At 33.9% G+C, this 14356-nt stretch overlaps 1 protein-coding gene across 1 annotated transcript in view; it reads right to left on the reverse strand.

Moving 5' to 3' along the window:
• LOC143227950 (formin-binding protein 1 homolog) overlaps positions 1-6344 on the reverse strand; it is a 41082-nt gene extending 34738 nt beyond the window's left edge. The window contains exon 1 of the mRNA XM_076459300.1: positions 6007-6344. Within this exon, the coding sequence (XP_076315415.1) occupies positions 6007-6036 (30 nt within the window). The 5' untranslated portion in view covers positions 6037-6344. The remainder of the gene's footprint in view (positions 1-6006) is intronic.
• Between the last annotated feature and the right edge of the window lie 8012 nt (positions 6345-14356).

The following is a 14356-nucleotide window of genomic DNA, read 5'->3' on the forward strand; positions in this document are numbered from 1 at the left end:
GTAGAAACAAAAAATTGTTCTTAAATGAGCAGCTCTTAAATATGCACACACAAAACACCAGGAAATGCTTCATGTTTCAAAACTCCTTAACTTCTGTATTGCCGTGTAATGTAAAGTACTTAAAGTAGATCTCACATTAACATACATCATATGAGAGCAGACCTACCAACCTTGAGCAGTTCTACTAAGAAAATCCACAGGAACAAAAGGCCACACCCATCACATTAAGAATCAAGCATACAATATAGCAAGTATATTCACATATGCACCTGCCACAACATTATAATAAATTTATATATTTTCCAGTGTAAAAACAACTCATGACCACTATTTGTTTTAAAACTTTAGTTAAATAAACATATTTTTCATTCTGTAGCCAAAGAAACAGTAATTTATATTACAAAAGTTTATTTTTATTATCCTTGTATGATGACTAAATGTATATAACTAGTAACAAGTGTGACTGTCATTTAACCACATTTAAAATTGTAGATCTTGTAAAGGTATGTAGTTAGTAATAAATGTGACTGTCATTTACCTACACTTAAAGTTGCATATTTTAGAGAATATGGCTCAGTTTTTCTTTTATTAATTCAGAATAACCATCAATAAAAACCAAAGTCAGACAACCTGGCTAGAGAAAACAGGTTGTTGTGCCCATGCCTATTGTATAACAGTTGGTTTAACAGAGCATATTCTGTGTGTGAATCATACTGACATGTTTGTGGCCAGACAAAGACCTCATTAGGTATTTCACCTCCCACGATTCCCACTTTAAAACCTCACATTTACTGCACAATCATTTCATTAAACAATCTTGAGAATTCCTTTAAACACAACGCATGGTTTAATGTGGTATAATTTGTCTGGAACACCTTACAGAGTAATGAATTGTTGTGGTTAACACTTAAAACATCCAGGATACACTGCAATTACAATACAGGGTGTACGGAGAGTCACTGTGCACTTATATATTTATTAACAGACAAAACTGCACAGTGACTTTCCGAACACCCTGTAGTTCAAAGTTCAAAGTTTCTAATTTAATTATACTTTTGTACCTGATTTGTTGTCTAACTTATGCTGTTAATAAAACTTTCTCCCATACAGCATTCAGATTGATAACTTCAGATTGATAACATCCAAGTTATACTAATAATAATAACACATTATAATAATAATAACACATTGAACTGGATTCTGAAATAACTTATAAACATGTTTTCAAATGCTACATCTCAGGTATAACACTGGTCTGATCTTATCTGGAGTAGCGTATTTCTTATTCACTTTATTTAGCAAAGTTAAAATGGTTCAGAGACGAGCCAGCTAAGTTTGGAGGAATTGTTCTTCCCAATTGTATGGCGACAAGTTGAAGTCTTCATGTACTTTCAGTGGAGAACAGAAAGACTCGGACAATAACAACATCTGATTTCTTTGTGCCGCATTCTGAAGATGTTAGGTTAAGTGAATGCAAGATTAAAATTTTGAAACAAACAAACAAACAAAACAACCTAGTCTCAAATTAAAACACCTATTTACTAACAGGATGATTTACCTTTTGTTATTAGTAGAGCAGGTTGACACCTTACTATAGTTAAAGGAATCATTTTTTCCTAAAAAAAACAAGGGGTGAATTTGACACTTTTCTATTTTGTGGGGGTGAACATGCAGGAGTGGTCCCTGAAATGAGTTCTTGTTGTTTGATATGCTGGTTATTTCTTCTGTACTTTGCAAAAAGGAAATATGGTTTAAGCCTCTTATATCCAATTTCTGAACCAATTATGTTGTTTACATTGTTTTCAGTAATCAATATATTTTTTGTTATAAAGAGCTTGGAAACCGACACATTATTCAAATAACAGTTACATCACATTTAATATCATGTTTTCCTAACACCTTCGTTTAATTTTTAAATTCTCACAATGTGTAACCCGTATTACTATAACAAAAATAGAATAATGAAAAATGTTAGAAGCAATATTCATCCCAGCGTAAAACACGTTAAGAAAATATCCTCCGATTTAAACACTCATGACAAGAAGTCAAGATGAATCGATAAAACATTTCTGGATGTTCATAAGTGATTAGGTTCCTCTTCTCTAGTATTTAATGGGCATATAACAAATTGTCAGTGTTTGTACACATTACTTTGCCTTAGTTCAATGGTGCATTCCACCAGGCAGGGCTGTAACACCAAATTAAGAAAGTTATAGTTGTCATTTTTACATAAAAATGTTCAGAGTTTAAATCTATCCAATAAAGAAATCTGCATTTATTTCATGTGTATAAAAATATTTTTAAAAAATCTAGACTATATGGGATCATCTCAGTATACTCTGAACCAAGCCTCCAGTATCTGCTCAGTATACTCTGAACCAAACCTCCAGTATCTGCTCAGTATACTCTGAACCAAACCTCCAGTATCTGCTCAGTATACTCTGAACCAAACCTCCAGTATCTGCTCAGTATACTCTGAACCAAGCCTCCAGTATCTGCTCAGTATACTCTGAACCAAGCCTCCAGTATCTGCTCAGTATACTCTGAACCAAGCCTCCAGTATCTGCTCAGTACACTCTGAACCAAGCCTCCAGTATCTGCTCAGTATACTCTGAACCAAACCTCCAGTATCTGCTCAGTATACTCTGAACCAAACCTCCAGTATCTGCTCAGTATACTCTGAACCAAACCTCCAGTATCTGATTGTTTAAGCAAAGTATTCACGATGAAACTTCCTAGAATGAACAGCAACTGTCTGCTATGGAGACACGAGTGTAGAAGACAATGTTTCGAAAGTCTTTCGCCTTTAGTCTGACCTGAAGACAAAATGCGGAAGACTTGAAACGTCATCCTCTACACTCGTGTCTCCACAACAGACAGTTGCTGCTCATTCCACGAAGTTTCAAAATAGCAATAATTTTATTTGTAACTTCAAAACAACTACAGTTTAATCAATGTTTAGCCAGCCACTTCTTTCTAAATGTCTATGTCACTTTAAAGAATAATTAGGTTAATCATCTATCTATAAACATAATGAAAGCCATTTTTATGTTCTCTTCAACTGTATAAACCAATATGGCATCCCATTCAGCAGAAACCTGAGAAAATTATATACATGAAAACGGCTGGTATGGATAGAGAAAGCATTATGTAGAGGAGCAAACGTTTCGACTTTCTCTACAACTGGGTTTTCTTGTCATCACGGAGAGATTAGAACAAAGTTTACCTTCATATGATGCTAGAAAAACATATCTGTAAAACCTTCTGCTATTACAGTCTTGGTGTTAAAATTTAGGAAAATATTTCATTATTTTATAAAATATTTATATTATAATGTTACAAAAAATTTTCATGGAACAAAATGAGGTAGGCTTAACTAAATCATTTTTGTAATCAGTCATATAAAGTTTTGGTGTGTCAGAAAAGCCTCTGTGCATTAGACCTTGCTTATGTTAAGCATTTATGATCCAAGTAACTGCTTAAATTACAAAAGAGAATCGATGTAAAGAAATGCAAAAACTTATGTGTGTGTGTGTTTCTACAAAGTCCCTGAAAGTGTTCTGCTTCAAAGGAAAATGAAACCAAAATTACCAGAATCAGATATGTTTGCTTCTTACTTTAAGTTTATATGTCATGATGTAGCCTGCAAAACACTTCTTATGATTCATGGCACATGCCATAACAGTACAAATTGCAGCATTAAGCATCCTTGTGTGACATTGTGTCTACTGACTGATTAACAGACAACATGCTAACTGTGTAGTGGTGTGTGAACAATTGAAACAGGTGTCCCCCCCCTACAGACAGCCTTTGTCCCCCTTTGGAGACATGAAGAGTTAGGGGCTCATCACATGCATTAAACCTTCTAATTAACAATTATAACAAGTTATGTTATTGTAAAGTAGTACTGTATTTATTGTGTTGTTGTAACTATGAACACAGTAAAACTATGCTATGTTTACAGAACTGAAAAAAGAACATTCAGCTTCATGAAATAAAAACCTTTTTGGGAAGTTTTATTTGAATGTTTTACTTACTAAAGCTACATATGTTGAAAGTTCTGTAGTTTCAAACTATTTAATCTAGTAGTTTTACACAACATATTGACACATTCTCATACGATAATGTTATATTTAACGTTGCAGGTATTTAAGTCACAAAAAACTGAAAATTTTTCCCCATCTGTACGGACTTCACAAGTGATTGTAAACATCCTATAACAATATGCTGAAAGCTTTGTTCTCTGGCCAGTGGGTAAATGACAAAACTCAAAATAACTTGCAAATTTTAACAGAAATGTTCATTATTCTATGTGACCATTGATCAATTCTGATTATTTCAGAAAGTGATGCAAGTAACAATCTTACTTCCACTATTATAATCCAAACTATATACAGTAGTTCCCTAATTTTTAAAACAATTTTCTAATCTTCTGAGTTCCCAGGGTCCACTCGAGCTCCAACAATATTATACATTACAACCTTCCTCAAGACAAAAATCTAACATTTAGACATTTTTGTGCTAATAAAATTGGAACTGTATAACTAACACGGGAATTTGAATTAGAGTTTTAGAAAAAGTTTAGTAATGAAACAAATCAGTGACACCTGGTGCACAACCTAAATCAATGTTAGGCTAAATTTGATTTGACCAACTGACCATCCAATCATAACACGTTTTTCTTACAATAGTGAATGTAATCTTAAGAATAATCCCACGTGCATGAGTCTTACAATCAATGTGTGAGTAGTGGCAGCTCTGATTGTAGGTTAAATTGTTTATCATCTTGTATAATGTTACACAAATATTTTCATTGAAATAAATATGAATGAAACTTGCTTTTTTCTTTGCACGGCTCATAAACTTTATCCTGCTCGCTTTGAAATGAATACATCACAAATTATTTGTTGAAAAGTTGGATTCTTAGTGGCCCACAGTTCTAAAATTTAGTGAAAGAATTCTGAAATTGGTGATTTGTTTACCTACAACCAGATCTGTTGATAAAAATCCTTCAATACAGCAATGTCTATCACAGTCAAAGGTAAACTATTAGTAAAACCTATCTTTGTTTTATTCAAATTTTTATATCTTCAGCTTTTGTCCTCTAGTTTTACCTTCTGCAAACTATTTTGAGAACTTCATCTGGATATACTATTTCTATTCAGATAACATACTGACAACAATGGACCATTTGCTCTGCACCCACTCTTGAGACAAGTTAAACTTTAAACACACCCTTAAGAAATTGTATATTCCTCTGTTAAACCCCTGTTAAGTACTGATGGCATTTAATTACAAAAGCCAATCATCACATTAAAAATTAAATCCATCAACTTGAGTTTAGCAAGTCTTTTTCAAATCATAACTTTGCATTGTTTAGTCTTAATAGAACACAAAGAAAATGAATAATTATACTGATCTCTTGGATAATCATGTACGCTCCAATAAGATCAACTTTTAGATTACTTAACATATTCCATAAGACAGCTCTCTCATTTCTGGTATCATCCAAGAAGCCCTGATATAAAACCTTTCTCAGTAAAAGGGCATATTTTCTTAGATAAGGATACCAAAACTGTACATTTACAATGAATATAAGATTATACCATATTATGATATATTAGATAGAGTAACATTACATATATATCTGCTTTTCAGTTTTAAGCAAAGATAAACTAACTTGTAACTATGTTATTACTATATTACTATTAATACAAATAATTAATATTATTTACTTGTAATTAGACTGTAATCTCTAGTATAGAGATCTTGCCACAACTTCTACCTTAAAACCTTCGGCTGGCAAGTTTCCATACGTGACATCATTCGCAATTTTTTTATTCTAACTTTACAGTAGCTAAATTTAAATTAAACAAATATAATCTCGCCCTCAAGTTTTACTTCTGTCAGTAAAATTTATATTACACAATATCCAAGTAAAATACGCAAATAAACAAAACTGTTTTAATACAGTGTGAGAGATTTACATTTTAAATTAATACTCACCCACAATTCCAATCCCCAACTCATCTTCATCAGTTTAACTCCTCCAGAAACCCAACCCCAATCAAATTCAATTTTCAAATGCTGGCTCCTGTGCCAACAGTAACAACACGTGCTTTAAACTTTAACGTCTTAATAAAAACGGAAACTGAATTATAACACATTATTATTTTAGCACTGTATTTTTCCAATAAACAATTATTTGTGTCTTCTGATATGCAAAATATCAACTAATAAACCTTAGACATTGCAATTTATGGATATACCCATGTCTCAGTGGTTTTACAAATTATTACACACGTTTTCAACTACGTTTCACCAACTACAACATGGATGACAAATAGCGATGCGCAATGCATCATGGGTAAAATATTTGTGAATTATACCTATTAATATTTTGCTATTCTATGTACAGAACACTGATAATACCAAATTTAATTCAATATTACAAAATTCCATACGTTTATTCTTAGATTTTAGGAATGAAGAAAACAATATGTACTCTTTTTCACACTAGGAAAATTACATTCCATATTTTATCCGCTAGAGGGTGAAGCACAACGTAAACGTAAATCATAAGATTAAAATATATAAATAGAAGTTATAAAATTGTTTTGAATTAAACACAAAGCTTCACAATGGGTTATCTGTGTTCTGTCCACCACGGGTATCGAAAACTGGTTTTTAGCGTTGTAAGTCCGCAGACATACCGCTGAATCACTAGGGGGCGAGTTATTAAGAAACAAAATTTTAGCTAATAAAAAGGCAAAATAATAATAATTATGCTAAGGTTATAGTTTCTTATGGAGATATAGGTCGTTATATTTATTTGAGTTTATTAAAACGTTTTGTAATAAATTCCAGTTTGCGTTAAACAAAGTTGATAATAAAAATTCGTGATGACGAGAAACCCACTTGAAGTGAAAATGTATTCCCAAGACGGCTGGTATGAAAATTAAAATATTTTAATACTTATATCAGCCGTCTTAGGAATACGTAATAATAAGAAAGTTAATTTTTATTAAATATACCAATTTCATAAGTTGTGTTAGTGTCAAATGTTTTTACATATAACATAACACAACGTTTTGTGACAATATAGGACTTAATGGTCTATTCTCTGGTCCCAACCAGTGGCTTGTTTGTTTGTTTTTTTGAATTTCGCGCAAAGCTACTCAAGGGCTATCTGCGCTAGCCGTCCCTAATTTAGCAGTGTATGACTAGAGGGAAGGCAGCTAGTCATCACCACCCACCGCCAACTCTTGGGCTACCCTATTACCAACGAATAGTGGGATTGACCGTCATATTATAACACTCCCACGGCTGAAAAGGCGAGCATGTTTGGTGCGACGGGGATGCGAATCAGCGACCCTCAGATTACGAGTCGCACACCTTAACCTACCTGGCCATGCAGGGCCCCACCAGTGGCACTGTGGTATGTTTGTGGACTCACACCGATAAAAGCTGGGTCGCAATACCAGTGGTGGGCAGCGTACAGATAGTGTGTGTGTTTGTATGTTTTCTTATAGCAAAGTTACATTGGGCTATCTGCTGAGCCCACTGAGGAGAATCGAACCCCTGATTGTAGCGGTGTAAATCCGTAGACATACCGCTGTACTAGCAAGGGGCAGCGCACAGGTAGACCATTGTGAAGTGTAGCCTTACTCTTAATTCTAAACATACCATCCTTTTAACTAAATTATAAATAAATTAATGAAAATAATAATTTTAAAGCCAGCCCTTATGATTCATAAGTTTTTCCTAAACTCACTTAAATAAAGATTTACAGCGCCTACAATATTTGAAGACAACCCATTCCAAAGGCCCACCATCGTTAGAGAAACAAAACTGTCTTAGCTGTAGATGACTCCTACCTTGCCAAAATTCATATTTATGTCCCCTATTCTTACTATTATGTCTTTTAAATATGAGAAAAGACGATACATCAACAGTATCGATTCCCTTTGGAAACTCATACACTTCAATAAGATCACCTCTAAGTCTTATTTTTTCAAAAGAAAACAATTTAAGAGATTTTAACTTCTCCTCATAAAACAACACTTCAACACCAGGCGGCACACAACCAACTCTTCTTTGAAACGTTTCTAACAATTTAATGTCTTTCCTAAAAATAAAATAAAACCCCTATAACCTAAGCGCTTTCGAAGGGTGGACATTTTTCCTTCAGGGGCAAATTGAAAAAAGAAAGATCCACCTTTCTAAAGCACTTGGGTTATGGTGTTTCTATTTCATTTCTATCAAGACTTCTTGAACTGATATGCTTTTCTAACATCACGAATGTTTTCCCTAAGGTAGGATGCCCAAAACTGAACACAATATTCCAAATGTGGTTCAAGTAATGACCTTCACAAAGAAATTATAACTTTTTAAAACTTGTATTCAGTATTTAGCAGCACAGTACTTGAATGGATTTAGAGACTGATAAACTATTTATTGTTACTCAATTAATGATGATAGTGCAAATCAGCACCATCCTCTTCACAGCCATCAACACACAAGATCTTGATATAATCAGCAAAGTTAATTAACTTATCGACTGTTTCTTCATTTATGTAAATCAAAAAGAGTAAAGTTTTGAAAATTCAGGTGCGTTATAATGTTACAGTCAATCCCACTATTCGTTCGTAAAAGAGTAGCCCAAGAGTTGGCGGTGGGTGGTGATGACTAGCTGCCTTCCCTCTAGTCTTACACTGTTAAATTAGGGACGGCTAGCACAGATAGCCCTCTAGTGGCTTTGTGTGAAATTCAAAAACAAACAAACAATCCATCCAGCTTCTCTTCTATCCAAGTTGCCTACTTATCCCTAACACCAATAAAAATTTTACAAGCATTTCCTATGGCACATTGTCAAATGCTTCATACACTATTATTCTTTATCTACATAAACAATAACCTTTGCAAAGAATGTTAAAATATTTATAAGGCAAGCTCTTGCCTTAGTTAAACCATGTTGATTATCCAATAAAATTCTAAATTTTGTTAAATGACTTTGCAAAGCATTTTTAGCAGGCTTTCCAAAACATTTCCCACAATTGATGTAAAACTAAACTTCCAATCCTCTGGTACCTGCCCACTATTCATAGAGTTACAAAAAATAGTAGAAAGTGGCTCTCGTATCCAATCTTTAACCTCCTTCAAAACTCTTGGAGAAACATCCTCTGGACCAGGAACCTTATAATCTTTTCCAAAATTTCCAGTTTTATTAATAACTAACTTAGAATTAATCTGATCATTTTTTTTTATTTTGTTTCCGTTTATCAACTGCTACATAAAAGCTTTATGTAATGCTAGTTGGATTTTTTTGACAAATGGCCACAGACTTGAAATACTCCTTAAACACTATTGAGGAAGAGGTAAAACACAAACTCAGTGATGTTAAATATGTTTGTTTATGAAGTCTTCAGGACAGTAGTAAGACTGTCACTGATATCAAGCATGACACAAACAACATGTACCAAATAACAGAACAGTGTCCAGATCTACACTATCAAGAACACTGAACCAGAATGGAATATTTGGTGATGTACCAGTTTAAAACCTTTACTTTGACATACAAACATTGTCAAGAAATTGAAAGTTGGTAAAAAGTACAAAATCTGGACAGTTTATGATTGGAAACTGGTTTTATGGATGGATAAGTCCAAGTTTGAAATATTTAGTTATAAACATAAGTTGTAAATCTGGTAGAAGAAAGGTGAAAGATACTTACCTCAATGCATAGCATCTAGCATGAAACATGGGAGAGGCAGTGTGATGGTATGGGTGTATACCCAGTGGTTTGTATATTATTAATAAAGAAATCTACTATCAAGAAGATAATGATCCCAAACAGTCATCCAACATATGGAGAAATTATTTAGCTAGAGAGAAAGCTGTTAGAGTAATTGAAGTGATGCGATGACCCCACAGAGGCCTGATCTCAGCCAATATGAGCAGATCTGGGATTTGATGGATCACAAACCTGAAAAATCAAAAGTTACTTTTAAAGAAACTTTACGGGAGTGTATTAGAGACACTTGGAGTAAAATCCAAAAGAACACTTTGATTAAGTATGTTACAATAATGACTGAAAGACTGTCTGTAGTAATTAAAGCAAAAGGGGACACACAAAAATATTAATTGTTTTCTGAACTCAAACATTTCTGCTGAGTTTCTGTTGTACTAAATATGAAGATCAATGAATCTAGCTGGAATACCCAGGCCCTGGACGGAAGTTATGTAAATTCATGATTAATGAAAGGATATCTTAGAACATGGAAACTTGTCTCCTTTATATGTAATTAAAAAACAAAACAAACCACCAATAAAAACACAAAATGTGAAACCATAAATTTAAATGTATCTCCTCATTGGCCCAACAAACCTTCATACTAATTTTTGGTGAAGATCCATCTTCACCCTGCGAAGTATTTATATGGACAAACAACAGACAGTACTATTATATTTGTATAGACGGTGTCACTGCATTAAATATGCGTATGATGTATTAATGACGTCATATCTGCACCCTGAGAATGGAGAAAGATAAAGTTCGTCTGTGACGGAAAACAGGAAAATTGTGACCCCATTGCTAATCTACATGCACATATGATAGACATTCTGAGAAGTTGGGATTGCACATAGCTCAATAAAAATGTTTTTCCAGTATCATATAAGCAAAAGTTTCATTATTGTATGATTTTGATGATTCACCTATGAATTACCTTCCTTCTCCTTTGAAAATAGCCCGAAATATAATTTTTGACTTCGTCCTAACACTTTTGCAAAGTACTGCAATCGTCAGGATTTTTTCTGACAAAGTAAATTCAACTTAGAAGCTCCAAGTAAAATTATAAAGGATTTCTTGATAAACCACTATCCGGAGCGATTGTTATTATCAGAAGAAAGTTACTGGCGACACGTGGAAGTTCAAGAATCAGAATGTTTTCTAAAGAACGTAATTTGCGAATGATACTGGTTCATCATATCCTGTACAGTACTGATTGTACCTCCTCATGTGGACATTTACTGAACTTGTGACTAGGTGGGTTATACGTGGGCGTGGCAAATGATAAACTTAGGCATTCATAGGTTGCTTTAAGGCATCTTGCGAAACAAATGGACATGGGCAGAGATCTCCAATGTTCAGGTATAGCTAATCGTAGTTTAGAACAGCAAGAAGACAATCAATAATTAACATCCCTGTCTAGGTGACTGCTCTTAATCAAATAGCGGGACTGACTTTTACGTTTAAAGCACCCCTACAACTGAAAAAATTGAGGAGCATGTTCAGAAAAATACTACGGCTCGGGCTATAGCTCTTTCAATGTGTCCTCCCCCCCAGCATACTAACCACAAGGCAAAGCCCAGCCTAATCAAACAAGAATTGTTTGTTGGTTAGAAATTAAACACAAGATTACATGAGCTGTATGCACTCTGTCCATCACGAGGACCAAGAATAAATAATTTCTATGCTAAGGAAACTTATTTCGTGATTCTTAATTTGTAATTGTTTAATCAACGTAGAAATAATTCTGAACAATTTTACTAGCAGTTAGAAAAATGATATAACAACAGCTTTTTGTTGGTTGCAATTTTTCTTGTTTTATATAAACTTTTATTTTTACAAATAACGAAAATAGTCGCGATCCTGCGAGCAATTGTTTTTTTTTTCAAAAATAAAGAAATAAAAAAAGGAAGGAAAAAACAGCAAAGAAAAAAGTTTTAAAAGGAAGGACTGGCTACAAAAACAGCATTAACATGTTCTGTGACTGGTTAAAGCTTTTACAACACGGTTTGAAAATGTTAAATGTTCTGTGACTGGCTACACTCGAGCTCAGTAAACTTGACCAACACGGTTTGAAACTGTTAAATGTTCTGTGACTGGCTACACTCGAGCTCAGTAAACTTGACCAACACGGTTTGAAACTGTTAAATGTTCTGTGACTGGTTACACTCGAGCTCAGTAAACTTGACCAACACGGTTTGAAACTGTTAAATGTTCTGTGACTGGCTACACTCGAACTCAGTAAACTTGACGAACACCATGGTTGATTTTGAAACATTGATTTTCGTCATCTTGTAACGTCAGTATCTGTGTTAAAAACAGAAGTAAGGATCTTCAGAAAAAAATAAATGTTACTTTTCAATGTGTAAAAATGGTTGTTACGTTTACTTTTACGTCCGCGCTTTTGTTACTCGGATTTGACATCAGGATTCAAAACCTTAAAGCAAACTTTTTGTCATGTAAAATAAGCCTATTACTGTGAATCATACGTTTTGTACCTTTATTTCTTTCCATTAAACTGCTTTGTGTAATTTCTTATTATTTTATTTTGCCTGTACGTGGAGTACCAAAAACAAAAAAAAAAACAATATGATCGTTATTGTTTTTTTTTTGAGTGATATTGATTGTTGCGTTTACTTTTAGGTCCGCTCTCTTGTTACTTAGGTCTGAACTCAGGCTTTAACATTATAAGATGAGCTTTTTTGTCATCTTAAATAGGTGTATTATCACAGATCGTACGTTTTATATCTTTCTTTCTTGGAGTGAGACTGGAACTTGTTATTTTTTACTGCGAGAAAAATAAAGAAAAAACAATATTGGTTATTATTCTCTCTGTTGTTGCTAACAGTTAACGTAAGTCCTTGGTAAAAAGTCGACTTTCGTATCCCTGAAATGGACCCAGCAAAAGAAAAAGGTTGATCAGTGTTTTACTGCGACCAGTGGAGAAAATATGTTAAATTTTGTAATATAGAGACGCTAGCTCCCTCTATTAGTCATTCTTACAAATAATGATCAATTTCACCTCCAGAAAAACTTGGTTATAGAACAGTACTCCCCTCACCAGTGGTATGTCTGCAGACTTATACCACTAGAAATTGGGTTTTAACACCTGTAGTGGGCACAGTACAGATAGCTCTTTGTGTAGATATGTGTTTAACAACAAACAACAGAACAGTATGGTTGACTAGTGACGTCACTTATTGTTTTCGATTCATCGTTAGGTTTACACAGGTAATAGCCATCGTCAAATCTCTCGTGGCTGTCTATTCATTGATATCGATGTTCTGAGTCATTGGCGTGTTCAGATCCAAAATATTATATGTATTTATCTTGTACGCGGATCTTGTCAGTAAAAATTCTACTTAGGTGTTTTATTTATTTTGGGGGGACTTTTAGAACTAATAATTCTTTTTAATTTACTCAGTTATATAAAATATCATTACTATTTATTGTGAAACTGAGAGAATTTTTTTTTATTAAAAACAATACACGTTTTCAAACCGTCTTACGTCCCACATGGTCAGGTAGATTAAGGCGTTCGAGTCGTAATCAGAGGGTCGCGGGTTCGCATCCCCGTCGCACCAAACATGCTCGCCCTTTCAGCCGTGGGGCCGTTATAATGTGATGGTTAATCTCACTATTTGTTGGTAAAAGAGTAGCCCAAGAGTTGGCGGTGAGTGCTAATGACTAGCTACTTTCCCTCTAGTCTTACGTTACTAAATTAGAGACGGCTAGCGCAGATAGCTCTGTGGAGCTTTGCGCGAAATTAAAAAACAAACAAACAGACCGTCTTGAGTAATACGCTAGTTCTAGTTTATAGTGAGAATACACGAGATTACAAGGTTTATCGCTTTCTTTTCCTAAAGTAACTTCGAACAGTAGTGAAGTTAGAAGTAAAACATCGATACAACACTGATGAAAACTACGACGACTTAAGTCATTGGACATTTCGCATTTTAAACAGCCAATGGATGACGTTTTAACTGGTGTTTGTCGACGTTACTTAACATTGTGAGTTTAGAGACATCTACTGTAGGAAAATTAGGGCTAACCAATAAACTGAAAATAAGTCAGAAACCGATAAACAGTATTATATAAACACAAGGGTTATTGCATATCGATAATGTGGCAGTTTGGTTAAATGTTAATATAAATTATATCGTGTATTATTTCTTAACCTTTGTGTCACGTTTCTTAATAAAAAAGTTTATGTATATATCATTTTTTAGCAAGATACATAACATCTTGGAAGTGTATTCTTGAAAATAACAGATTATTGGAATATAATTTGGATTTAAATGAGTAAAATAGGCTATCGATGTTGAACCCATCACGGGTATCGAAACCCGGTTGTTAGTATGATAAATCTCGAGACTTTGAAATTATTTTTTATTGTTATAACTGTTTGAAAAACAATTCAATTGTTTTATTATAGTTAATTGTTTTGATTCTAAACTCACACAACTGTTATTGGAAATAAAATTGGGCGTTACTCAAGTCTCAGTTTACAGACTTACAGCGCTTAAATTCGGGATTCGATTATCTATGGTGGTGTATTTGATCCCT

The sequence above is a fragment of the Tachypleus tridentatus genome, chromosome 10, assembly GCF_004210375.1.
Source record: "Tachypleus tridentatus isolate NWPU-2018 chromosome 10, ASM421037v1, whole genome shotgun sequence".
NCBI classification, from domain to species: domain Eukaryota; kingdom Metazoa; phylum Arthropoda; class Merostomata; order Xiphosura; family Limulidae; genus Tachypleus; species Tachypleus tridentatus.